Source organism: Urocampus carinirostris, chromosome 3, assembly GCF_059441175.1.
Source record: "Urocampus carinirostris isolate Australia breed hairy pipefish chromosome 3, RoL_Ucar_1.0, whole genome shotgun sequence".
Lineage (NCBI taxonomy): Eukaryota > Metazoa > Chordata > Actinopteri > Syngnathiformes > Syngnathidae > Urocampus > Urocampus carinirostris.
The window spans coordinates 20,103,113-20,127,989 of record NC_142351.1 but is presented as its reverse complement, the minus strand read 5'-3'; the positions used below and the strand labels follow the sequence as shown (position 1 = coordinate 20,127,989).

Below are 24,877 nucleotides of genomic sequence, written 5' to 3'. Positions count from 1 at the left end.
GAACTGAACTGCATGAATAATCTGTACGACGGTAATTGAAATCTTGAGGAAACAAAGGAGGATAGATTTTTTTGTGCACAAATATGAGTTTTGGTGAGTAAAATGTACCAAAACTCTTAAATAATGCAAACTTATGAGGTGATTATTGATATATTGTTTTTAGATGTGTCTCAGCTGTACTTGCAGTAGATGTTTTATAGCCATAAAATAGCTACTGAGGGCTGGGTTGATTCAGACGTAGCACTGCTGAAGGTGTAAGTGTGAAATGCACGGCACACCACTTTGATTTGATTAAGATTTGTTAGGATTACCTGCAAGCCATACAACATACTTAGTGAATGAAGTTGATGTACTAAATTTGATAGAGCTGTCGTTTTGAATTTTTAAGGCAACCCTTTGATTTCCCCCGTCAAAACATTGCTTTTTAGAAACCCGACAGACCAGTACAGATTGAATGCAGCATCGAGAATCCCTACTTCCTCTTGCCACGTTGAATGCACCATGTGTTCTCGCGATACTTGGTGGAATCTTTTCCATCATGGCAGGCACTAAGTTAGTACTTGAGGGCACAGTTAGTATTAAGAGCTTTATTCTCGGTCTGAGTGTTCTTGTAATTCCCTTAATTCGAACCTGGTTTGGCCACTTCGACTGGGTCTTCGACTACCTTACAGAAACTCCCGGGAAAATAGCAATTTGTGTCCATGTTGCTGTCATCAATGGCCTCCTGTTAGTAATATACAGAGGACCTCTATACAAGGTAGGCAATAAACGATATTTATCAAAGTTTTCATCAGAGTTATAGATTTTGATAAATGAAGACACAAAACAAGTAATGTTGCATTGAAATTGGTGTAAAGCGAGCGTGTTTCAAACCGCCTAGGACAACAAAAGCTGTTGACTTACTTAATCCTATTAGTGAAAGTAGGAGATCGCGGTTAAGTCTAAAGCTGCAGTGACCCACAATTTTGTGTTATGCATCCATCCATCCATTATCTGCACTGCTTATCCTCAGTAGGGTCGCGGGGGTGCTGGAGCCCATCCCAGCTGTCTCCGGGAAGTTATCTTTGAATAAATATGTAAAATATATGTACTGGCGCTGACCTTTTTATCTCTAAACTGTACACTGTTTCACGACCTTTTATTGAGCCATGGCACTCTTGTCGGAAGCACCCAGTCCGTTGAAAATAGGCTATTCAAAAAAATAATTCATGGCACCAGTTTATAGTTTTTAAGGCCTAAATTATCATGTTTTTTAAATTGACTGTATAAAGTTTATGATCACTGTGGTTCAGGAGGTAACACAGATTATTAGTTTTTTTAATGATGTTGCTGTAATTTTAAATGTAAATTTTTAATTTACTGCAATTTAAATCTGTTTTTCAACTTTTACTACATGTTCCTCTTGTTTTTTTTCTGTTGTATTTTTTTGGGAAAAAATTATTGATAATAATAATAATACATTGTATTTTGAAGCGCCTTTCAGGACGCCCAAGGTCGCTGTACATATAGTAGGATACAATAAAACGAGAGTAAAACAAAAGTAGTAAATAGCAAACAAAACATATTAGAGTTAAAAGGGACGACATGTGTAGCAGATGGTCAAGAAAAGGCAAGTCTGAAGAGGAGAGTTTTAAGTCAGGATTTGAAGGTGGACAGGGTCACAGAATTTCGGAGGTCAGGCGGCAATGAGTTCCAGGGCTGGGGGGCAGAGCGGCTGAAAGCCCTGCTTCCCATGGAGCTGAGGCAGGCACAGAGTATAGTGAGCTGGAGGGAGGAAGATGATCTGAGGGTACGGGATGGCGTGACCGTGTGAACGGAGAGGTAGGCAGGGGCAAGGTTGTGAATGGTCAATAAGGTGTAGAGCAGGATTTTATAGAATAGAATTAGAATTTACTTTTATTGTCATTCTTTGTAACCATGCACACAGAACGAAATGTCGATACACCTGACCCGTACAACTGTAGCGAGCCGATGTAGCCGCGGCCAAACAGGGCGCCGCCATTTTAGACCCAACCGCTGTGTTGGGAGTCATTAGGTGACCAAACCCCCCAATTCCAACCCTTAATGCCGAGTGCCAAGCAGGGAGGCAATGAGTACCAATGTTGTAAGTCGGCCGAGGCTTGAACCAGCGACCTCCCAGTCTCGGAGCGGGCGCCCTACCATCTAGGCTACCGAGCTGGTAATTGATTGATTTGTAATTGATTCTATGGTAGATTGGGATCGAGTGGAGTTGCTGAAAGACAGAGGTGATATGATGGCGAGAGGGTTCTTTGGTGATGACGCATGCAGTTATGGACCAGCTGAAGTTTTATAGAGGGACTTTTGAGGTAAACCGTAGAGGAGGGATTTGCAGTAATCAAGGCGTGAGGTGATAAGGCTATGGATGAGGATGGCTGTTGGGTGAGGGAGGGACGGAGACCTTTGATGGAGCGCAGGTGGAAGTAGGCTGACCGGGTGATGTTATTTATATGGGAGTCAAAGGAGAGAGTGCTGTCGAGGATGACACCCAGACTCTTGACCAGGGGTTGTTGAGGCGAGGGAAAAACTGAGGAATTGTCAACAGAAAGAGAAAAGGAGTCCGTTTTAGAAAGGGTGAATTTTGTACCTATTTGAAAATAACAACCATAATGATTAAAACGAGCTAATTTTGTGGAACCCAAAAAGTTTTACTAGGTTCTAACACCTGTTTTTTGTTTTAGTAACATGAGAAAAAAATTGAAAATCAGGAAAAAATGCGCGCAAGATTTTTACTTTGTTTGATTTACTTTATCGGTAGCGCAAGCTTAGGCAGCTTCATCAAACAAATTAAATTATGTAAAATAATCCTCCAAACTACCTCATCGTGAGTAGATTATAAGCCTAGTGTATAAAGAAAAAATACTGAAAACAAGCTACCATATGGGGGAATGTTACAGTTACTCACTCAGCTGATCAATAAAAGAAAGCAAAGATACAGAACAATCGCATGCATATTTGCAAAGATAATATTGGGGAATTTCCGCCGGAGCACTAGAACAGGTCTCATTTGTACGCTGGTTAAAAAACATTTAACTATATTATTGTAGTACAGTTTGAGCAATTAAGTGAGATGTCCTCTAAAAATGTTCTACTTTACATCACTGGGATTTGATCAATGGGCTAGGTTATGTGTTTTAAGTGAGATTGTATGTGTAATGCCTTTTACTCCCTAGCCACCTCTCAATATTTTTCCTCCAAGAACTTTTAAATGAAAAAAATGTGCTGATGCTTCAGACTACTAGCGCATGGATGAGTGGTTGCTTTGACAATTGACCAATTTCAATTATCCATTCATTTTCTGCACTGCTTATCTTCACTAGGGTTGCGGGGAAATCACAACCGTTCACAACAACAAAAAACACTTGGAGGAGGTTTGCACGCCAAAGAAAAGTAACAAATATATTTGATTTTTTTTGTCATTTTTGCAGGTGGCAGTAAGAGCATGCTTTCTGGGAGTCATATTCGGTTGTGGGCTAATTATTAGCTGCACAGAAACGTCATGGACACATTTTGGCTGGTATGCAAAAAATATTCTTTTTCCGTTTTTCTTTTTGGGATATTTTATCATGGAATCATCGTTTAAAAGGAACAGAGATTTGCTTATGCACCGAGTATGTTTTATATTTGTTTATCCATATTGCAATTACTTAATGGAACACAATTACAGATATAAACTGTAGTTGCTTACTGTGGCCACCGACTAGAGCGTTCAAAAAGTAAAAAAATTTTTTTTTATTTTTTTTTTTTTATTAATATATTGTCAGGAAGCATTTAAGGGGCAAATACAACACCAGTTGATAAGAATATTTACCAAAAAGACAAAACTACAGTACATTTATTATTCTGATTGATCACAGTTGCCAATGGCAGGCTGCTAACTACTACATCTCCACTTTTTAATCACATCCGTCTTTCATTTTGCTCAAATTCAAGCAATGCATTCACGAAAACAATCAAGTTATGATCATAATCACTATAATTCAAGAAGAACGAATGCTATTTATTTGATTGTTTTCATTGGCAGACCACCAAGTACTTCTCTTGTATTTATCATATTTGTTGTTTTAGACATACATGTTGGAGACATTTTACGCGAATATTGAACAACAAATGTCTGGACAATTTTTAATCACAGGCTTATCTTTTCAACATCACTATTTGTGTTGGCTTGAATCCAACTAGATTATTTCTTTTGTAGTGTATTAATTGCCTGTAATGACGCATTTCTACAAAAAGAGGTGTTATCATATTTATATTATTTGTTAGTTGATTGTCGCACATCTTTTAAACTTTTTTATTGTAAAAACGATAGTGCTCAGATGCTGTTTGTATTCGGTTTGAAGTCAAGTTTCTGAAGCATTGTCGATAACTTATTTTAATGTTTGAGGTTTTTGTTACTTCCGTCTTCTTGGTACAATGCTATTTAAAAGGCCGGGCAGAGTAAACGTTATGTTGCAAAAACAGGAGTGGAAATTTGTGTCACTCATCATAAAGAAGTCCCTCTTACTCCACTCCTGTTTTCATGTCACATATGAATTTTAACCTGGCTTGAGTAATTCTGCTCAAAATTGTGTATTGCTGACTTCTCTCTTGTATTTTTCTACTTAGCACTATTTACTTTGAATAATGTTGTGCGAAATGCTTTCTGGTTAGAGCTTCAACATTTGTAGTACTGTCGCCTCCCTGCAGGTATATGTGCTCCCTGGCGTTCTTCCATTACTCCGAGTACTTGGTGACGGCTATCATAAACCCTCACAGCCTGTCGCTCGACTCCTTCCTGCTCAACCACAGTACAGAGTACACATTGGCCGCTGTCTCATCATGGCTTGAGTTCACTGTGGAGAAGCTAACATTTCCTGGTCAGTTGGCAAGTTTGATCCTTTATCTGCATTAGACCCCCATTTGTCTTTTTTGGTTTTTCACTTTTGGATTACCGTAAATTCCGGACTATAGAGCGCACCTGATTATAAGCCGCACCCACCACATTTTAAGAGGAAAACCGATTTTGTACTTACACAAGCCGCACCTGTATATAAGCCGCATGCGCCCACAATGAAAAATGTAACACAAACACAAAATTAGCCCAAACCCGGCTTTGAGTCCCGCGATTATAACTGAATATAAAGTACACAGTCCAAAAACCACAGCCGGCAAAATGAACAGAAAATGATACCGGTACTTAAGGTTTGATGCAGACCTGCAGAGTCCGGGTACCCGTTAAAACTAATCCAAGGAAAAAAAGTCTATATTTCCAAAGGTAAGGGTGGGAAAAATATATATCCACTATTGTCCGCCGCGACAACAGGTCTCACTCACCTTTACCCCACTTCCCGTCAGCCCGCGTTTGCTCCGCCCCTCTTTTTTAATTCGCAAAACATATAAGTGTCTCAAATAAATACATTGCAAAAATATACAGGTGCAAATACATATTATAAATCGGTTACACATATTTACGAAGAAAGACGGTACACCGTGAGAGTTTTCAAAGCTTTAATTATAATATTATAACTTTCATTCCAAACCGTGCCTGTGAACGGTAGCAAAACGCTACTAGCAACACGCTCGCAACACAGTAAACGGGTCTGTTAAAAAAAACCTACAGTACTTTTAGAAACCACGGTAAAGCGTCCTCATCATCCTCTTTATAACTAACATTATCAAAGTCGTCTTCCCCAGTATGGGAAAGAGACTTTGTCATATAGACGTCGTCCCACGCTCCCTTATTCAAAAACACGCTAGCAACACGCTCGCAAAGTGAAGTTTACGTGCAGTAGCATTGTTTCCTTCCTTATCGGACTGCTCATTTGCTTTTTGCTGAAAGCTACGTCATGTGCTTTCTTTTTGCAATTTGCATGATGAAGATGTGTCTACGCTAATTTAATTTGTGCACAAGCTAAGAAGTTGCAGTCTTCCTCGGCGCATATATTCCACCTGGCTAAATCTTACCCTTTTGTACTCGAGCGCTGCTGGCAGCTGTTAAAAAAATTACATAAATTGGCCGCATCACTGAATAAGCCGCAGGGTTGAAGGTTTGGGAAAAAAGTAGTGGCTTATAGTCCGGATTTACGGTAGTAGTGTTTTACTGTGTTTTCTGCACTACATGGTGCACGGTTTATAAGGCGCACCCCCCAAAAGTAGTCTATTGTCATATAATTTTCATAAATAAAACGCACCAGACTATAGAGCACAGTAAGAGCAACCATGTATATTTTTGTGTAACTATTGGGCTCTTTATACACTTAAGGCGCTGATAAGTGTCACTGATTAAAATCACAACAGGAATCGAACTCTGGTAGCTGACACTTTATCAGTAGACCACCAATTGTACAAATGACAAATAAAAAGTTATAAGAGCTTATCTTCTTATCACACTATTTTCACGTACGGCGCTAGAGACACTAATTTGCATAGTGCATTCTGATAGTCTCTTCACATCTCCACCTGTGCGTCAATAACGTTGTGGTTCATTCTGTATATGTACCTAAAAGAGCTTGTATAGTTCTTTGTGGAAGGACTTTCCGTTTACTTTTTCTGTGCTTTGCAACGCTATTGATGCACAGGTGAAGAAGTGGAGAGACTGTTAAAGCTATCAGAATGCACTATGTAAGTCAGTGTTTCTGGCTCTCTGTAAAAACAATTTTATTATGAGATAAGCTGTAATGCCTTTTTATATGCCATCTGTAGCACTAGTGGTATCATATCGGCATCCTCACCGCTACAATCCGGGTCTGATTCCCATTATATACAATGTGTTGCCAACGATGATTATTAATTGATCAGTCATTGCTTAAACACTGTAGTATGCCTTAAAGCCTCGTATATTAACAAACACCTATAAAACTGTGTGCCTTATAAATATTATCTACCGTATTCTATGGTATATAAGGTGCACCAGTTTATGAGGTGCACTTACAAATTTCTTGGCAATTTGTGTTTTTTAGGTTTGCCTCTTAGTCCAGAAAATACGGTACTTTGTATTCAACAAGATTGCATGTGGATATACATCTTAGTTTCATTCCAATAAGCAAATCATTTGTCAATTGCATTTTGTCAATTATGACAAACATGTAAAGTGTAAAGTCTCACAGCCCCTTCCCCTCATGTTCCAAACTCTCTTTTCCAGGGCTGAAGCAGCTGAGATTGTTGAGCCTTGTTGGTCTCCTTATGGTGCTGTGTGGCGAAGCCCTCCGCAAGGCGGCCATGTTAACGGCCGGCTCCAACTTCAACCACATTGTCCAAAACGAAAAGGCGTATAGTCACGTGTTGGTCACCAGTGGGGTCTACGCTTTCTTTCGACATCCCTCCTATGTGGGCTGGTTCTATTGGAGCATAGGAACACAGGTATCACTCATATTTACGTATTTGTAATATTATTTAATAAAGATGTACCGTTTATTCTGGACTACAAGCCGCTACTTTTTGTATACATTTTAGTAACTGCAGCTCACAATACTATGCGGACCTTTTTTCGCAAAGCGGATGGTCGTGAGCGTCTTGACTGTGACTTCAGTTTTGTGCCAGGCTTCAGCTGCGGTGCCCGCCGGGGCCCCGTGTCGGCGGGACAGCGAATAGCCCCGGCCAGTGATTATGAGCTCTCTTAGAACTGGTGTAGACTAGGGGAAACCGACTGTTTTAGTAAAATAAAGCATTGCGAGGGCTTCAGGCAGGTGTAGATGTAATGTGATATCTGACTAGTGCTCTGAATGTCAAAGAGAAGGAATTTAAAGAAGCGCGAGTAAACGGCAAAATAACTATTACTCTTCTTAGTAGCCAAATGCCTCTTCATCTAATTACTAACTAACATGAGTAGATGAACCAGATTCCCACTATCCCTATCCACCATCTAGCGAAACAGCAGGCAAGGGAACAGGCTTTGCAGAATTAGCAGGGAAATGTCTACTGCAGAGGTCTCCATCGTGGCGCCTGCTGGAACCGGGTGCACCCTAAGGGCAACTGAGGTGCCCGCGAACCTGTTCTGAAAAGAGCTCACCAATGCCGGGTCATTGTGATTTTCAAGTAAAATGATTATTTTTAGTTGTTGACTGAGTGTATTTAACCCTACTTCCAATAATCAAACTGGAATGACATAGTAACAACACAGTGATAATGTGATAAGTTGTTATTTTAGAATTACACATCAGACTGCGTCCCTTTATGATTCACACCAAATTTCTTATTTCAGTGGTACTGAAGAAATTGAAAAATTGGCTTTGAAATTCCTTAAAATATGCCTAGATTTGGCCATAAAAAAGTCATACTAACCTTGTGTCTAGTACAGAAAAGTAACACATTGTGCCGCGATTAAGACACACTTTTCCGGAGTGTGTCTGCAGTTGTCAATATCGATTACTAATGCAGCAGACAGTAATAAATGAATTTGCAATATTGTATACGCAGGACTACGACAAAAACATTCTCAAAACAAAACTGACTAAAAATCTGAAGCCTGTTAGGAATTTAATATTAAAATGTACCGTTTACCAAATTGTTCGAATTTGGTTAATGACTCCATTAACCAAACACAACCTGCATTCTCCTAACAATGCGCGCTCGTTTCTTGATGGGAAAAGATGGACAAGAGACCGGCATTTCCACACGGGGGCAGATTTAATTTCTTAAATAATTTAACTAAGTGAACTGCATCGAATTAGCTGAATTAGTGTCGCTCGAGTCTCCGTCAAGCCTTCTCTCTCGTTATTCTCCGATCTTCTGCCTTTCTTCCTCTGCCCACGTTTTTTCCACAAGCTGGTGTACCGGCTCCTCCCATGGGCGTGCCAGGAAAGCCCCCCACATGGGGTCCACCCCCTCGCTTCAATGTCTGGAGAAACTCAAAACAACACAGAGCGTTTATCAAAACAATGCCTGACGTACTGCGTCAGAGTTAAACAAACAGAACAGAACTAAACAAAACATTCAGCATTCGGATCAGCGTGACCTGTCATTGAAAATCTTCATTGCACTCGATAAATGTAACTTGTATTTAATCGTATAAAATCCTTTATAGTCAAATGTATAAAATCCTTCAAGCCCGTACGATCACAACAGCCTGGACACATTCTGAGCCATGCAACTGATCTCAAGCTCTCCCATCCTTTGTGAATATAAATGTAAAATGTGCACATAATAAAGTGATAAAGAAGAAACCAAGTATTGCTACTACGACATTAAAAAAATCATTATATAGTACATAAATGCTTGGAATGTTTCTAATAAGTATTGTCGGCTAATTGAATATTTTAGTGAGTCAGCACGTGACTAATTATCGGATATATTTTTCCTCACTGGCCGAAAACTGACCTCATATTAGGCTGCTATCAGTCCGGTAACTGTCAGCCAGATAATTACCGTGTACCCGTCCTTAGCTAGAAACTATTGTCATGTTTTCATAAGTCGCCTTTGTAGAATAGTATTAAACGTGCACAATAGATCATTTTTTTGTGTCTAATTACAGTTACATGTGTTCCTTTTGAGCTTCACTCTAGTCTGGCACTGTGAAAGGACACAAGGTGTTAAGAATAAGTAAGAGTGCATGGACCCTGGTGTTGTGGAATGCTCTTCCCCCTGAGATTCGATCTGCAACCGCAGGGGAAATGGTTAAATTTAAGCTTAAAACACACTTCTATTCCATAGCTTATGAATAACCTATATTTTATGTTGAGAATAAATGTGTATTATTTGACCTCATGTAGGTTTTGGATCAGGGGATGGTATTATAAAAGTCTGTGGTTTGCAATAATCTGTGGTCTGTGCAGCGCTTTGAGACTCTTTGTGATTAAGGGCTATACAAATAAATATGACTTGACGTGTGTGTCCACTGGTAAAATCGTTTTTTTTTTTTTTTTTTCAATTCTCTTGTAAAGCAGGAAATAAAAGCATTAATTTGTGAGGGAAGTTACATTCTTGTTGCAAAATCACAGCTAAGAGAGGTACGGAAAAGAGAAGCTCGCGTCTAGAACGGATATTAGAAAGCTGCTGGCTAAGTGGGTGAAAGTTGCTGCTTTTGTTGAAAAAAAAAACCATCCAGAAAAAGAGGCAACTGGTCGTACAACAGCTCTCTTTGATGAAACTTTCATTTTAAAGGTGAAAAGGAATGAAATCTCCTTAGATACGTTTCTTTTCAAAAGTCCGGTAGATAGTGATAGCATTGCAAGTCCAGCTAAAGGGCAAAAGAAAGTGATGAATGCAAACTGGAACAGGCAAAAAACTTGCTGTAAAACCATTTTATGTGTTCATGTTCATTTAAAGTTACAGTAACTTTAATTTCAAATGTTCAGTCAGTGCTTACGTATCATCAAAAATCATGCGGCTTACAATCCATTGCTGCTCGTACAAAACCAAATTGAGCTTCTTCCTTAAATTTCTGCATGTGGCTATTAATCAGATGTGCTCCTTAGTCCGGAATTTAAAGTAATCGATTAAATTACCGTAATCAGAGCTCACAGTTTGAAGAATAAACACAATGATTTTTTTGATTTTTTTTTTTTAACTTTACCAGATAAAACATATCCTTTTCCCTGTAGGTGATGCTATGCAACCCAATATGTACTCTTGGCTACACCATCGCCAGCTGGAGGTTTTTCCGGGAGCGGATAGAAGAAGAGGAGATTTCCCTCATCAATTTCTTTGCCGAGGAATACGTAGAGTACAAGAAGCGGGTTTCCACCGGGCTTCCTTTCATCTCAGGCATCCGTGTCAACTAGTAGAACACAACTCTAGAGGAGTGTACATGACTCAGAGAACGGCGTCGGCGTGTTGTCAATACCGAGCCACTTGCTAGCTCAGACCACGGAGCAAGCGGACTGCTTGTACTTGACCAAATTCTACAATCCAAATAGGGTGTCCAAAACCTTTTGAGCATTTTTGCGTGTAATCTAGTAGCACTTGTTTGCAGTTTTGTTTGCATGCTTTCAACATGCTAGCTGTTCCAGGCAGGTGTTAGTATAGAGTCTACAGTGACTTAATATCAAAGGATACAGCAGGTCGAGTGGACATTTTGAGGGATATACTCCAGTTGCAAAAAAAAAAAAAAAAAAAAATCTGTATACACATTTTCACACCATACGATAGTATGTCAAGTCAGATTAGAGGTTCTTTTTGGCTTTTGTGTCACTATTAAGACCGCAAAGAAGAACTGGATCTGATGCCGTTCTCTCCAACTTTCCACAATCATTTTTTTCTGCAGTTTGCACCAATAATGACATTTCTAGCATAAAAGGGAAGGAGGGCTGTGCAGGTAGGTGACAATTCACTTAAGTGTGCCCGTCCCCCCAAGGGCCACTGCTCTAAAATCAAATGTGCACACTAGGTTTGGAGCAGTGAGAGCACACAAACGAGCATTAAAGCAGCAGTCGAAACCAACAACCTAGTGCAATGTGGAGGTGATGCTAAGCACTGCCTCCTTTCTTTGGATTTTTTATGGACTTTTCAAATGTAGCAATGTGTATATAATAGGGAAAAAAAAAACAATCCTAGATAAGAACTTTAATTTTTTACTGAATGTGTGTGCCAGTTGTGTCATTTTCACACCGTTCAGTGGAATCTTCTCTCTAAGTATGTCAAAATAAAGGGTATTTCTTCATTCAGGTCACATCTTCAGAGACTCGATTGAATTGTTTTAAGCACTCTTGTACGTGTAAAAAAACATTGTATGGCCTTCACTCAGGTGATAAATAATTGCACCGTTGGCGAATAATAAACGGCTTTGGCTTTTATGAGTAAACCTTATAACTACAATCTTGTTTAATCATTAGTTGTATTCTCTACAATGTAATATATTATTTAGATATTTGTGATTTTAGTGACGCACGGCGGCGCAGTGGTTAGCGCATGTGCGGCACGTTTCTGAGGTCATGAGATCAAACCTCCTGTGTGGAGATGGCATGATCTCCCCGTGCTTGCGTGGGTTTCCTCCGGGCACTCCGGTTTCCTCCCACATTCCAAAAACATGCATGTCAGGTTAATTGGCCAGTCCAAATTGTCCCTAGATGTGAATGAGCGAGTGAGTTGTCTGTCCCTGTGTGCCCTGCCACTGTCTGGCAACCAGTTCAGGGTGTCTCCTGCCCACTGCCCGATGATTGCTGGGATGGGCTCCAGCACCCCCGCGACCCTACTGAGGATAAGCGGTGCAGATATAGGACGGATGGATGGATTTTAGTGACATTTTTTGCAATTAATTCACAACTTATAATACAGTACGTCACGTGTAGGTTATTTAGTGTCCATCTGGTGTCACTGCAACTTGTGCTGTAAATTAATGTTTCTCAACTTTTAGTTGAGTAAAGAGACACTTGGTTTCATTAAAAACTTTCGAGGCACACTGTCCAAAAGGCTTTAAAAAAATCCTGGCAACAGTTTCATGTTTTACTGTTTGCATATTAATCTTTTGCCTAAATTGACAGTATGTTTAGGAGTTAATACAGCTTGTTCAATTAGGTTGAGGATGTAACAAACCACAGCCACACTTGACAGACTTAAACCCATCTGGAGGGACAAAAACAGCGGTGAAATCAAAGATTAGCGCTGGTTATTTCCATCTTCCTCTACGCCTGCATGGACTCTCACAGGAAAACTGCAAAGCAAAAACTTCAGGCATCAGCTACTTTAGGGGCGGCATTGGCTCCGGAGGTGGAGCGCTCGTCTTGGGATCAAGAGGTCGCAGGTTCAATTCCCGGTTCCTCCATGTTATTTGTCGAAATGTCTTTGGGCAAGACACTGAATCCCTAATGCCCCCGATAGCAGGTAGTTGCCTTGCATGGCTGACACTGCTATTGGTTAGTTAGTGTGTAAAAGGAAAACGTGTAAAGCACATTGTAAAGCGCTACATTGACTTGAAAAGTGCAATATATATGCAGACGATTTATATTTACATTTACTCAGCCCATGTGATATATGAAACATCATCAGAGGGCACATTGAACCCTACGAGGAGACAGAAACTTCAGAGGTATGGTCACATCAAAAGATCATCAGGACTGACCAAGATAATTCTCTAGGACACAGTCCAAAGGGGCAGTTGGAGAGGAAGGCCGAAAAAGAACTAGGCCTAGAACATTAAGGAATGGACTGATGCCAATTTTCCGTCCAAAGCGGTTAAAGGGTCCTGAACCCACATGGCCTGGTTTGATGTAAGTAAATAGGTGCCGTATTGTGTTTATAAGGGGAACAAGCGGTTGATGTAAACAGGTGTAACCGCGGTGTACCTGTCCCACCAAAGGTCCACATTCACGCTGGACTGGATGATAAGGTTTTTATTACAGTTGCTGCAAATGAATAAGTCACAACACAACACGTAGTAAGCTTCTTTGCTGGCTTTGATCTCGTTGGCAGCTCGTTGTAGACTGCCCACTACATTTCAAAGAGCTTTCTTTTCAGTTTACATAAAATACATTTTAGAATATCAACCATCACAATACATTTTTACATCCATTTTAACAAGATACTTTTAACAAGAGATCGTATAGTGTTTTTTCAATGTTTACAATGAATTCAACATATTTTTCTTTGGTTTGAATTTTAACCAACATCATCCTTTTTATATATATATATATATATATATATATATATATGAGAAAATAGAAATAATAACAATAATGAGTATAAAACGGGTACAATTTGACTGCAAATAAATGAGTCACAACACAGCACGTGGTAAGCTTCTCTGCTGGCTTTGATCTCTATAAGGGGAATTAGCATTTTAGCACAACATGCAACGTCCGGCAACACTATCATAAAAGGCGACAGAAACAAAACGAAAATAAATCCAAAAACCTTGCCAACATCAATCACATTACTGTGCATGTTGAGAGATTTGTCAGCTGTGATTTTAATGTTTAAAATTAACTTTTTGCGGAGCACCAAACAATCGTGTCTTACCGTTGACATCTCGTTGTAGACTGCCCCCCAAAAACGCCTTCCGGGCACGTGTCAAAAGCCAAAACCAAACTTTACCTCATGGACTCATCATTTCAGGACACTTACCAAAAACTATACAACATATTTCAGCAGGAATTAAAAAAAAAAAAAAAAGTTATTATTACACCCGTTACACGGGTATTACAATCATCCATATACTCAATGCATTTTAATACTGTGTTTTATTCTGTAAACCCTCACCATTCATCCTCGCCATATTTGAGGAAAATCTATTACCTTCAAAGATGTTTTGTGTAGAAAAAAATTACCGTACATATGCAGGTAGAATCAATGATTCTGCGATTGACTTGTCAGTCGGTGTAGCGCATGCGCAAACGACGCTCGCCCTCTCTGCGAGCTTCTTCGCCATGGCGCCCACAGTAAGTAAAATCGCGTGTCAACAATATGCTTAAATTGTTGTTTACCATGAGGCAAACGGAAAAAGAGGAGACTGGAACGTTCTTTGGGGTCGGATAATGTCTCAACATCGTACAGATCCGTCGGGGAAGCTTGTTAAAGATCTCAAAGAAGATGGTTTCTAGTTCTTTGCGGCCTGTAGCTAATGCTAGCTTTTGTATGCTAACCTACCACGTTTTGGACTTACCTGGTTTTCTGTTGAAACATAAACAACCGGTGTAATTTAGCGCGTCTTTTAACTGCTCGACGATTGTTATTTATTTAGACTTTTTTCTAGCGTTTAATCCGTCAATTCGTGATCCCGAATGATACGTGTACTTTACGACGTTTAGCTAGCGTGGGCTACATATAGCAACTCCTAATCAGCGAGTGTCCAAACTTAAAGGGACAATGTGTATTATTTAGCGCCTCCTAGTGGTCATTGAAAATACATCTTCATTCAAAACTACTGATTCACCCAAAAAGTAAAATTATATAGGGTATAGTAAACCCTATTTTAGAGATACTTGTCGGTCCATACATTTGCATATATTCTACATAAGTATAATCTAAAACATGTGTCAAACAGGCGGGCCAGATCAGGCCTGCTAAGGGATTGAATCTGGCCAGCGAGACAACACTCAGAGAAGCGCAAGAGAAAAACAAGCTGCAGGTGTAAATATGTCAACTTGATGTTGCCAAAGCCAGGTTCCTCTCACAAAGACACTGTACTTGTTTTTCTCTCTCTTTCCCAGCCCTTTTCTCCCACTCTCCATCTTTTCTGCTCTTTGTGTCTCTCTTTCTCTTTTTTGTTGCTCATTGTTTCTTTCTCTGTGTCTTTTTAACTTATTTTGCTCTAGCTTCCTTTTTTCCTTTTCTCCTCTCTTCCTACCCTTCGTGCTTTCTTTTCTCTCCTTCTGTCTTTCTATTACTCTTTGGATTTCTCTTTTCCTCTCCCTTTCTTTTTCCCCTCTCTCACGACTTTTTATCTCTTTTGTTTATCACGCTCTCTCCCTTGTTTTCTTTCTTTGTCCCGCCCTCTCTCCTTTTCCCTCCCTCTTTCTGTTATTTCTTCATCCCTCTTTTTCTTTCTCTTTAATCTACTAGTCCGGCCCCCAACAGAATGTTTGTTCTATCGTGTGGCCCCCGAGTTAAAATGAGTTTGACACCCCTGATCTAAAAGGACTTAACAAAATTGTTCGCCATGTTGCCCCTGCAGGTACCTTAAAACCCCCAAAAGGCTGGACAACCAAAGGTTGCTCTTTGATCACTCTCTAGTCTGTATTCTCCCTGGTGCCTTCGAGCACTCTATTTTGAATGTACTGTACCAGGGGTCTCAAATCTATTTTAAGCTGAAGCTACTTTTTGTTACGAACTAGAGCAAAGTTGCTATGAATTTCTAAAATTTCAACTTAGCTAGATGTCTCGCCAAATAGCTAAAGGTAGCTTGATAGATAGATAGATAGATAGATACTTTGTTCATCCCCGAAGGGAAATTCACATTTATAGTTAGCTAGAAAGGTAATCAGGTAAAAAGCTAAAACTGAGCTAGCTTAAAACGTAAAAAGCTGTCTAAATAGGCAAACAAATCTCGAAACAGCTAGTGATAAAGAAGGCCAAAATTAAGCTGAATAACAAAACAAATGTTAGATTCATGATTCAAAATGTTTATGGTCATACGCACAGTGAAGAACCACGCTTCCACCCTTACCGTTTTTTTCCGCACTATAAGGCGCATCTAAAAGCCTTTTTTTTTTTTCAAAAGCTGACCATGCGCCTTATAATACAGTGCGCCTTATATGTGGATCAATATTAAGTCGCAAAGTCTTCCAACTAACTTGCAGCCGCCGACAAGATTTTCCCCCGAACGCCAAGTAGTCAGCGGTGTACGCTGGGATTTATTTACCGGCGTTTCATTGGCTAACCAATGTGTCAATCATCATCTGAATCGATCACTATTGGCTAAAGTTATTCGGGGTCAAGGGGCGGATCCTTTTTATCATTTACAGGCTGGCATCGGCTTAAGCGGCAAAACAAAGCCTGCAATTGGCCGAAAAAGATGAATGTGTATAGCACGTGGTTGACGGCATACAGAAAGCATTTTTTACTATTCTGTATTTGTAAATATTTTATTCTCCTGGATTTACTACACTCACGGATATAAGAGGACCATGGCTGCACATTATTATTGAACACAACGACTTCGGTGAGCTACTCCGGCTATATATTTTCCATGTATCTTGTTTCAGACTGAACTTGATGTTTCTGTGATAAGCGGTGCAGATAATGGATGGAATGGAGTGTCTATTTTTAAATTAAACTCAATTCCAAGTGTTTATTGTCATATGCACAGTAAAGTTGCGAACGAAAAAGAAAATAGAAACTAAGGAATGGTTGGCATTTCTTGAATCCCAAGACTTTAACCTTCCGAATGATGGAACGATACATTTGGGTGACATCGTACGGACACCGCATCCGCACGTTTTCTCGACACGTCTTTGCAAGCTTTGGGAATGTTAAGGGGGTAATAAGTTTGACTGAACTATCGGACTGTTTTTTCGACGTTCCCATTGTAGCGCCTTATAATCCGGTGCGTCTTATGTATGTCAAATAGAGGACCAAAAACTTTTTTGGGGGTGCGCCCTATAAGCCGGTGCGCCTTATAGTGTGGAAAATACGGTAATCAAATTATTACTGTGATGTACACAGTTTTCAGCGTAAATAGACTAAAAACGACATGCATGCATACAAGAATATTACAGATATTGAAAAGATAAAAAAAATACAAGATTAACTCAAGATGAGTTAAGGCAATAAGATAAAATAAGGTTAAACACAGTTGAGAGTGACTCTAAGTGTAAGAATAGTCCAAGTATGGTCCAGTTTAAAGTGTAGTGTACTGAACGTGTCTGGTGTATTGTTCGATCAGCAGCCGTTTAAGAGTCTGATAGCAGAGGAGTAAAGAGAGTTATTTAGTTGGGGTGGCAGTACCTCAGGAGGTAGAGCGCTCGTCTTGGGATCAAGGGATCCCAGTTCGAATCCCGGCTTGTCCGTGTTACATGTCGAAGTGTCCTTGGGTAAGACACTGAACCCCTAATACCCCCAATAAGCAGGTTAGCGCCTTACATGGCTGCAAGGCCGCTATGGGAAATGTGGAGCACATTGTAAAGCGCTTTGGGAAGTCATTGACTTGAAAAGCGCTATATAAATGCAGATCATTTCATTTAGACGGGTTGTCCAGCATTTCACACAATCTAGATATCATGCAAAATATGTAAAATGCTTGTTAGTTTGCTAAATAGCTCAAAAGCTAGAAAGGTAGTCAGATAGATGGTAAAAAAAATCTGCACCTTTTTTGCTTATTTGCTTAATAAATTTTACTGAATTTCCTGATTGTTTTCTTTAATACATGAATATATTCTCGATATATTCCCTTAATTGCTTAAAAATAATGATCAATACGTGAATAGATGTTTTTGTGCATGACTCCCATAACCTGGGATTTATTTATTTGAACCTCTAAAATATTATTATATTATTACTATGGTATAACGAAGTTAATTATTAAAATAGGCTTACATAGATTCAGTCAACCAACAAAAACTCATTTTACCATAACATCACAATGACACAGAACCGGTGAGCTATTTTCGGAAAATAGGTGTGTGGGAACCTCAACCATCCTCAGGGGGCACCCTTGGGGACTATTGGCACCACGTTAGAGACCCCTTTACTACACAATACAGCAACATACAGTAGGATCTGCTTTTATATATATATATATATATATATATATATATATATATATTCTAGGCACCTTACTTTCAGTGAGGTTTAAACAAAGTTTTTTAAAAATCCGCAAAATACCTGAGGTGCTTGAACTTTGGGGGTAGGTATTTTCGGAACTAAAATGTTTTTTTTTTTTAACTATAGATGAGACAAAAATCACCTGTTTTGTACATTAGGGGTTCACTTTGATAATGATGTGATGTTTGTCTTTGATTAAAAATGACAAAAATCTGTAAACCCTTAGGTGTTTGATAGAAGTTGTGTTTTTGTTTTCGATAAAGCAAATGAAGCAAAAGAAACAGAACACTGGGAAAGGTGGTAAAAAGAAGAAGCAGGTCCTCAAGTTCACGCTGGACTGCACTCATCCTGTTGAAGATGGGATCATGGACGCCGCCAACTTTGTAAGTGCATGTTGACAATTATTTGAGTGTCTTGCCCAGAAACTGTCCATATAAGATCACCTAATATGTTTTGATAGTCAACATTTGGGTGTTTGGGAAACGGTTCAGAAATGTGATACAAGCCAAAATCGTTGATTCCCCCAACCTAAGTGGGCTAAAATATTTGCAATGGCTCAGCACTAAAACCACTCTCTCTTAAGGTACATTACGGTAGACAATTGTAGCCTTATAGGGTTCAATTTACAATCACACCCAGCAAATTAAGTGTCTAAGCTTGTTCTTTTGCCAGGGAGAGAAAAAAAAACCTTTTCCCACCTTTCTAGTAATTTTTATTTGAGTACAGCAATTCCTCGTTTTTCACAAGGGCTGTATTCCAAAAAGGGCTCGCTTAAACGCAAAATCGACAAATACTCTATTATACATATAGAAACCAAAGAACAAACCCTATTTACAGGTTCAAACATTTGTTTAACAAATACGAGTACTGTATTTTATAAACGTTTTCTTTTTACAAATAACTTACATACTGTCGAGTTGAAATTGTAAAAATGATTTCAGGACACTATGTACTTTTTTTACTTCAGATATTTGTTGGCCATCTTATTGGCGTACTTGAAAATGTGGCGTGAAAATGTCGATATGAAAAGACCATTCCAAACAAATAAAAGTACTGTCCTTGTATTTATAATATGTATACATATTTTTTACATAGAACTTAAAAAGTGCTAAATTATAATTTGAATTATGAAGCTGCTGATTGATTAACTGAGCCCGAAGTGTGAATTTCGGCTGAGGTACGCAGCTTCGGTTTTACTCGGGGCTGAGTCCCTCAAATCAAGTGCGCACATTTCGAAGCACAGCACCCAAACAAAGTGTGCATTTCGGCAAAGTGCAGCGATATAAAACTGTAAAGAGAGGGGGAGAGGCTCGGCTGCATCTGAGCCTTGATAACCCAAATTTAAATATATTTAATCGCTCCATGGAACGAATAACAATGCTGATACTGAAATCTGTCAAATTCCCAAATATCGCTGCCAATAATCGTCCTGACTGATAACCGGTCGCCATCTAGGTAAAGTGTTGCGGTGTGGTTGGGTTTTGGCAATTATGGACGCTACTGCTTCTCTACAGCCGTTCATGTAGCGTCCTCCTCTGCTTGAATGGTGAAGCTGTGACACAGTCATCGTAATCTTGATGTAAAGTTGTATATATATACATATATAAGTATTTCCATGGCTTTAAAGCGAGGGTAGGAAAACTCTGTCCTGTGTGCTACTTGCGGCTTGTCAGGCCTTTCAATCCGGCCGGCCCAATGTTTAAAATCTAACTATGTTTGAAACGTTTTTTTAAAAACTATTATTCATAAAAATAAGTGTATTTGATGCCATTCAAGTCCCCAAAATTCAAACAGCTTGTTATGTTTTTCTTGCTATTGCTATACATGTATTTATTATTTCTTTTATCAAGTTAACTATAGAATAAAAATATTTCTGAGCAAGCAGTGTTGATTTTCTGTTTTTCAATGCACATTTTTAATTTTTTTGCTTGAAAGGGGCCCCATAATATATAACTTAATCTAATTATGAGCGTTTTAAAACCAATTTAATTGAAATCAAAAGATACTAAAAACAGCCGCTCTTCCGGAATGGCCAGGGCTCTGTGGTTGCACGTCATGCATTTGGATGAGGGACATCCAAATGTCCAGATAACGAGTTCTGCTTTTTTGTTTGCAGGAGCTGTTCCTCCAGGAGCGCATCAAAGTGAACGGCAAAGCTGGCAACCTCGGTGGGGGGGTCGTGTCCATCGAGAGGAGCAAGAGTAAGATTACCATCTCCTCAGAAGTGGCCTTCTCAAAAAGGTAAACTTTCACTGTCAAAAATCTGCAGTGTCGCATTTACGGCGGTGGTTCTGTACTCGTGACACCGGTTGTAAACTGATAAACTGTTAGTGTTAAACCACGTGTGAAGCGATTTGAAAACTGTCCTCGAAGGCTGTGTGTTTTGAAGGTTTCACTTCTAGAAGTATAATATTAACTATTCCGGAGGGACTTGTGAGAGTTGGTGCTGGATCTGGGAGATGTTGGCATAAAACCGGTGGCAACAAGTTGATTAGCGTGTAGGTCAAGTCATGTTTATTTGTGATGCCCTTAATCACAAAGAGTCTCAAAGGGCTGCACAGACCACAGATTATTGCAAACCAGAGACTTTTATTGCACCATCATCTGATCTAAAACCTACATGAGGGCAAGGAAAAACTCTAAAACCTCAACATGAGGAAAATGAAGGCACCATGAGAAGGGACCGCACAAGAGGTAATCCCCCTTCCAGGATGACCAAGTTGCAGTGGTTGTTGCAATAACAGACCTACATGAGGGCAAATAACACACAGATATTGTCAACATAAAATATAGGTTATTCATATGCTATAGAATAGAAGTGTGAGCCTAGATTTAAACAGTTCCACTGAGGTTGCAGATCAGATCTCAGTGGAAAGACCATTCTAAAGCTCTGGGGCCTAAATGGAGAATGCTCTCAAAACTGTGGATCTCTTCTTGGCTCTTGGGATCACGAGTAGACCAGCGGTTTCAGATCGAAGGCTCCGGACCGTAACTTAGGGCGAAATTAAATCTGAATGATATGAGGGAGCAAGGCCATGCATGATTTTGTATAATACCAACAGAACCTTCAAATCACATCTTAAGCTAACAGGGAGCCAATGCAGGTTAGCTAAAATCAGGGTAATGTGATCAAACTTTCTTGTCTTTGTTAAAAGCCTTGCTGCAGCATTCTGTACCAACTGAAGGCTCTAGTTGTTAGCAATAAGGAGATCATTTTGGGAGACTTTAAAAATCGCTGCCATGGTAATAACATAGTATAAACACTGTTATTACACAATTCAAAATGAATGGCATGTGAATTTCCCTGCGGGGATAAATTAAGTAGCTATCTATGTAGCCGTTAAAATAATTTGTTAGTATGTAGCTGTTCGCGCACTTTATCAGCATTTTACTGTTAGCATGTAAACCTTAGCATAATTTGTTAGCATGGAGTCATTAGCATCTAGCTGTTATTATGACTTGTTAGCTCATTGCCGACAGTGTTTACAGCTAGCATGAGCTAATATTTGGGCTGGCTTTACCAGCCCTACACTTCAGCAGCTGCGCATACAGCTGTTAGTATCCACTTGTTAGTACCACTTGTTGGCCCATGCTTGAATTTAATGTAGGTCAGTGATTAACTCATGTCACCTCTGGAAACTGATTACCATGGTGACCCATTGAAATAAATAGGCCCCATGCATTCCGGATGGGAAAATCTCCAACCAGTTAATTGTCAATGGGGCTATTTTTTCTGTAACCGCTATGGCTAACCCCGAACATTGCACACGAGTCCCGATCGGGCCGGAAATTTTGGTGTACAAAATGTTGGACTACTCTCAATGCTCCGGGAGAAGAAGTGAAACAAACTTACAGAAGATGTATATAATAATAATCAGATGAAAAGTAATATTTTGGTGTTGACTTATCTACCTCTTCATAAGCCAGTTTAACTCGCCTCTTAACCCAGGAAAACACGCAGGATGGCAGCCCTCAAAGACTGAGTTCCACACCCGTTATAGGGTTAGCATTACCACAAATGTTACTTTTAGACTGCTGTGCAAACCTTTCAACATATGACTTGAGTTCTTGGGCCATCTGGTCTTTGGGGTGGCCTATAGTGGCGGTTGTTTTTGTTGTGCCGTGTATTGAATTGTATTTTCTTTATTGTTATCGATGTCAAATCTGAGAAATATTGTACACAACAAGACTGGACTAACACTTCAGGGTAAAGACTTTAAGAAGTAAAGGTAGAATACAATGCAGACGCTGCCCCACTAACGGACGATCGTTTGTAAGTTGAATTTGTTCGTAAGTTGCTTCGGTGCTATATTTTTTATGTTTAAGGTTTATGTAAGTAACCTGTATTGTTTTGTACTAAAAACTAAACATTACATAAAAGACATGCCTTACAAAGATAAATAAAAGGAAGTTCAACTTACTTTTGGAAGATGGGCTTCAAGAGTTGGGCGACTTCCCATTTTCTCAACCGCATCAAGCTTTCTTATTCCTCCTTCATTTCAAAAGAAACGGCTTGCCTCTTCCTTACACTTTACACCAACCATATCGAATGGATTCACAAGATATTAAACAATACAAATGTCAGAGTTCTTAGCGCGCTGGAGATAGTGTAGGCGTAGAATGTGAGGTGCGCATGAATGATGTCAGTAGGGCGACGAATGTCGCTAAAGTTGGTGCGAGAGTTTAGTTTTGGAGCGGGTTCAGTGTGTTTACAATAAACAGGTGCTGGCGGTTGTCGCTCTCCAAAGAGACCGAAAGTGTATTTTTTTCATGAACGAGCAGCAATCCATTACCCACACAAGACAACGGGCTACATTGGTGGCAGCGGTGGGATCCACGAGTAGGCGAAGGAGAGATGTTTACATACAAAGTAGGAAGAGGAAGTGGATTCTTTCACTTCCGAGTGGATGCAGGGTGAGCTCTCACAGCACCACACGCCATTACTACAGTAATGTCCTGTACTCGGAAAAAGGTGCACACAATACAAAATATAACACACAGCAGTGTCTGGATCTTTTACAACATCCTGAAAGAAATGATCGTATCTATCGTTTTACGTAAGTCGAATGCTTGTAAGAAGGGCAGCGTCTGAATTTACCATGTAGTGGTTAAAGATTGGCCTACGTTATAATAGTGTAAGGTTGTGCATTTTAACAGAAGTGCAATGAAAAGGAGTGCAATAACATTTCGCAGCAACAAAGAAACCCAAATAAGTCAGAAGATATGTAGTAAATTTCAAATTCATGCATGTTTCAGATATCTCAAGTATCTGACTAAGAAGTATCTGAAAAAGAACAATCTTCGCGACTGGTTGCGTGTGGTGGCCAACTCCAAGGAGAGCTACGAGCTGCGCTATTTCCAGATCAACCAGGACGAAGAGGAGGACGAAGATGAGGATTAATTTGATTATGGTTTTGTACAATAAAATAAGTTCCATGTTGTCAAGTCTAGTAGGGTATTTTTCTTCGAACTGTTGTCTGTGCGAGCTAAATGTGTTATCGGTATCCTGCCGGTTTACAACATATCAATGGTGGAGTGTCGTGCCTTCCCAGAGAATCACAGACTGAAGTTGAATATATTTTGTGAATAACGACACTCAAAATGTCCGTTTTTTTCCCTTTACTCTGCTCGTGCTGCTTTCAGGTATGTTTTCATATGGAGCCTATCACATTTCAGCCTTTATTTGTTGTGGGGTCGGAAATCTTTCTGGAGGCCTTCATGATCAGTTCTGTGATATAACTTGCTTAAACTAGAGACAGCATGGCCTTGTAGCAGGCGTTTGGAAACATCAGCATTTTCACACTTTATGGTGTTACTAGTCAGGGAGAAACGCATCTGGGAATTGCAAAGGTATGTTGGAAAAAGTGATTAAGTCATGTTTATTTGTATGGCCAATCCGGTCCCCAAGAGCCACATATCCTGCATGTTTTGAAGGTTTCTCTTCCCAGACTCATTGGATGCGAATTTAAAGTTGGTGATTAGACTCACCTGTAATTGAGCAGAGAATCTCCAGACTTTAAAAACATGCAGGGCATGCGGCTCTTGAGGACCGGGTTGGCCACCCTTGGCATAGCCCTTAATCTCAAAGAATCTTGAAGGGCTGCAAAGACCAGATTATTGAAAACCACAGACTATTGTGACACCATCCCCTTATTTAAAACCTACACAAGGGCAAGGAAAAATTCAAGAACCTCAACAAGAGGAAAGTGAAACCTTGAAGAGACCACACATGAGGTAATCCCCCTTCCAGGATGACCAGGCTGCAACCGATGTTGCAATAACAAATAATACACTGATATATCCATCCATTATCTGCCCAGCTTATCCTCAGTAGGGTCGCTGGGGTGCTGGAGCCTATCCCAGCTACCTTTGTGCAGCAGACACCCTGAACTGGTGGCCAGCCAGTCTCAGGGCAATATAGTAAGACAATATCAAGTGTTTAGTAAATGTATTTTACTTAATTTGAACATATTTTGTAGGTAAATGAACTAAAACAATTTTAATGTAATTTAACTGACAATGAGGCAGATATCCATCCATTAGCTGCACCACTTATCCTCAGTAGGGGTGCTGGAGCCCATCCCAGCCATCTTTGGGAAGTAGGCAGGGGATACCCTGAACTGGTTGCTGGCCAATCACACAGGGACAGACAACTTGCTCACTCATTCACACCTAGGGACAATTTGGACCGGCCATCCACCTGAAATGCATGTCTTTGGTATGTGGGAGGAAACCGGAGTGCCTT

General features: G+C 39.8%; 2 protein-coding genes across 2 annotated transcripts; both read left to right on the top strand.

Moving 5' to 3' along the window:
• The first annotated feature begins 499 nt into the window (after positions 1 to 499).
• Positions 500 to 11,605, top strand: icmt (isoprenylcysteine carboxyl methyltransferase). The gene is made up of 5 exons (XM_088330968.1): positions 500 to 757; positions 3,447 to 3,535; positions 4,708 to 4,877; positions 7,142 to 7,359; positions 10,539 to 11,605. The coding sequence occupies exons 1-5, from the start codon at positions 539 to 541 to the stop codon at positions 10,716 to 10,718; spliced, it is 876 nt and encodes a 291-aa protein (XP_088187094.1). The 5' UTR covers positions 500 to 538; the 3' UTR covers positions 10,719 to 11,605.
• A 2,639-nt stretch (positions 11,606 to 14,244) lies between these two features.
• LOC148369040 (large ribosomal subunit protein eL22) lies at positions 14,245 to 23,577 on the top strand. Its single transcript, XM_088330967.1, has 4 exons — positions 14,245 to 14,309; positions 18,396 to 18,515; positions 20,249 to 20,373; positions 23,389 to 23,577. Exons 1-4 carry the CDS (start codon positions 14,298 to 14,300, stop codon positions 23,531 to 23,533), a joined length of 402 nt encoding a protein of 133 aa, XP_088187093.1. The 5' UTR covers positions 14,245 to 14,297; the 3' UTR covers positions 23,534 to 23,577.
• Positions 23,578 to 24,877: the final 1,300 nt, after the last annotated feature.